Below are 3,703 nucleotides of genomic sequence, written 5' to 3'. Positions count from 1 at the left end.
TTCTTTGCATAGTGCAGCGTTCAAAACCGGTTTTTGTGCATTGGAACTTCTTACTGAGGATAAATTCTACTAATAAGGAAAAACTAATTGAAAATTCCAAAATGACCTCGACGTTTACAATTCAGTTAAATTATAAACTATCTGGCAGAAAACGCCATAATAAAAACATTGACTTAGTCAAAACACACCTTCGCACGATTCAATTTGAGATTTCAAAATTCAAAAACGCCCTACATAAATGGAAGTTGTTTTCTTATACAAAAAGACGCATTGAACTGAATAATTTGGAAGTGACAGCTTGTTTAGCTAATGAAAAAAATAATTTTCGATGGAAGCTGATGTGCTTAATGGACAGAGGCAACGCTCGCAGTATTAAAAGTGGTTTAAGGGCGACAGAAATACTTTATGAAGATGAACTCTTACCTAGTCACAACCTAATATAAAAGTCAAAAGATGGAATTTCGCAGTGAAAAATATCTTACTTACATTTTACAATATAACAAGCTTAACTAACTCAATTTAACATAGTAATTAACTTCGCCCTTTCGAATTCAGTCTTACAGAATCAAGACAAACAATAAACCGCACATACTTTTTCTCTTTCATTGTTCAGCCTCATGTTGTCCGCATTTTGCTTCGCGTCGACAGCGTTTTCACTTTTTTCCTTCATTGTTTACATCTGTAAAAATGTTAAGCATTAAATCAAAAATGTTGTCGCTTCATCTCGTAGTAAAAGTAACAACAAATTGAAAACTGAATTTTCAAATTTAATAATTAACTAATTTTACTTAAACGGTAACGTTCAGAAATAAGTACAAACTAATTTGAAAAAAAGTAACACAAATAGAAACAAGGAGGAATTACTTTGCAGCAACTTAAAATCGACTTCAGCAGCTATTCAGCGTCATGAACTCACAGAACGTTTTACAACGCTACCACTTGCAACGTAGTCAAACGAACGAGTGCGCCCTAACTGACGATAAGGCACCTTTATAGCGATCGTTATTTGCATAGTGCAGCGTTCAAAACCGGTTTTTGTGCATTGGAACTTCTTACTGAGGATAAATTCTACTAATAAGGAAAGACTAATTGAAAATTCCAAAATGACCTCGACGTTTACAATTCAGTTAAATTATAAACTATCTGGCAGAAAACGCCATAATAAAAACATTGACTTAGTCAAAACACACCTTCGCTTGTTTCAATTTGAGATTTCAAAATTCAAAAATGCCCTACATAAATGGAAGTTTACTTCTAATACAAAAGGACGCTTTCAATTGAATAATTTGCAAGTGACAGGTTGTTTAGCTAGTGAAAAGTGCGAATTTCGATGGATGCTGATGCGCTTAATAGACAGACGCAAGGCTCGCAGTATTGAAAGTGGTTTAAGGGGGATGGAAATACTTTCTAAAGATGAACTGCTACCTAGTCTCCACATAATATGAAAGTCTAAAGATGGAATTTCGCAGCAAAAAATACCTTATTTACATCTTACATACCACAAACTTAAGTAACTTAATTAGAAATAGGAATTAAGTTCGCCGTTTCGAATTCAGTTTCCCAGAATCAAGACAACAAGAAACCGCACATACTTTTTCTCTTGTATTGTTCTGCTTCGTGCCGTCCGCGTTTCACTCGTGTCGACAGCGTTTTCACTTTTTTTCTTTATGGATCATATCTGTAAAAACGTTAAATGTAAAATCAAAAATGTTCTCGCTTCATCACGAAGAAAAAGTAGCAACAATTTAAAACACGTATTTAGAAATATAATAATTATCTGCTTTTTAATTCAAAGATAATTATTTAAAAATGAGTATTTAAATGTTTCAAAGAAAAGTAACACAAGTAGAAAGAAGGAGGAATTACTTTTCAGCAATTGAAAATCGACTTCAGCAACTATTCAGCGTCATGAACTCGGAGAACGTTTTACAACGCTACCACTTGCCACGTAGTCAAACGAACGAGTGCGCCCTAACTGACGATAAGGCACCTTAATGGCGATCATTATTTGCATAGCGCAGCGCTGGAAACCGGTTTTTGTGCATTGGAACTTCTTACTGAGGAAAAATTCTACCAATAAGGAAAGACTAATTGAAAATTCCAAAATGAGCTCGATATTTACAATTCAGTCAAAATATAAACTATCTGGCAAAAAACGCCATAATAAAAACAATGACTTAGTCAAAACACACCTTCGCTTGTTTCAATTTGAGATTTCAAAATTCAAAAATGCCCTACATAAGTGGAAGTTGTTTTCTTATACAAAATGACGCTTTCAATTAAATAATTTGCAAGTGACAGCTTATTTAGCTAATGAAAAGTGTGATTTTCGATGGACTATGATACAGATAATGCTACTGGAAGCCTAACTAAATTAAATAAACTGAGGCACACCCTTACCCTTTTCAAGTATTCCTATCCGAAGTTAGCATAATTGGGATCCACCGGAAACCTCATTTCTCTGTTGTGTTGTGTTGTGTTGTTCTACTCGGTGTGGTCCTCAACGCAATCTTTTCGCAATATGAATTGCATAAATGCGGGTACAGAGCACTGCTAACAATCGGGCCAATGAGGATAATCAAAAAGCAAACAAGCTTAACCTTTCTCATTACTGCTATCGATAACTGATACAATTTTTCATTAGCACTATAATTGGGATGCAGTGCCTAAATGAGGAAAAATTGACGTGGAAAATGGCAAAAATTACACCTTTTTATATCAACCTCCTATGAAATGTTGAAAGGAATATAAAATAAAAATTTATAAAAACTGTATAAATTTATATAAAATGTTCACTTAGAAGCTAGATTTTATAAAAACATTAATCATGATTTGAGACAAAAATTTCAGATGGACGGGAAAATTGAACAAACACATGTATTTTGATCACTATTCAAAAATTGAAAAATAATGGTGGAGTATATGGGAGTACAAAACGTTAAAAGCACAAGGAGTAAAAAACCCAAATAACTTGGTGTGCGGATTTATGTATTACACATTTCTGTTGAAAAATTACACTGGATACTTTGTTTTCAATTGTACAATTTTTATAATTGTGTTATATACCAAATAATTGCCACTTACCAAACGCAGTCGCTTCTCATTGTTCAATTCTGATCTTCTTTTAGTGTTGATTTGAAAAATAAAAATGAAAAAACAACGAACGACTGAGTTGGCATTGGAAATTGTATTTTAGACGCATTTGAATATCAAAACGCACCACGTCACTCATGGCGTCAATCTGAAATTATTTCAAATAAGGTCACAAAGCAAACAATAATGAGCTCGTATGCAAATTTACATGCTCTCCTACTGATAATTTTTCATCGCGTTCTATTTACTTAACTGAAACAATAGTACAGGGGAATGTTTAAATGTGAATGCTAAGGCGATGATTTCAAGAAACATTTTTTATCGTTGACATTCATTCCAAATTATTTATTAATATTTTGATTTTAAATATTAGAATGCAAATGAATACGTACAATAAAATCACATAAAATACACATTGATTATACAATGATGACATACAGGAACACATTGAAAGAATACGGTAGACTGACAGCAGACAAACTAGCAATTCAACCAATGACAGCGATTTGAAATTCAAAAATGACCTATATAAATGGAAACGATTACCCGTAAAGTTCCCGCCAAAAATTTGAAAATCATTTTCTTTTATGAAATTATGAATTATTCTATT

At 33.0% G+C, this 3,703-nt stretch overlaps 1 protein-coding gene across 1 annotated transcript; it reads right to left on the bottom strand.

The window, feature by feature from the left end:
- Window positions 1-673: 673 nt before the first annotated feature.
- On the bottom strand, window positions 674-2,005 carry Tsp_12783 (conserved hypothetical protein). The gene is made up of 4 exons (XM_003369833.1): window positions 1,915-2,005; window positions 1,593-1,655; window positions 917-1,068; window positions 674-679 (listed from the first exon to the last, which is right to left on the bottom strand). Exons 1-4 carry the CDS (start codon window positions 2,003-2,005, stop codon window positions 674-676), a joined length of 312 nt encoding a protein of 103 aa, XP_003369881.1.
- Between the last annotated feature and the right edge of the window lie 1,698 nt (window positions 2,006-3,703).

Source organism: Trichinella spiralis (genome assembly GCF_000181795.1).
Source record: "Trichinella spiralis strain ISS 195 chromosome Unknown Scfld1428, whole genome shotgun sequence".
Lineage (NCBI taxonomy): Eukaryota > Metazoa > Nematoda > Enoplea > Trichinellida > Trichinellidae > Trichinella > Trichinella spiralis.
The sequence above is the reverse complement of the archived record's forward strand: the minus strand, read 5'-3'. Positions and strand labels throughout refer to the sequence as shown.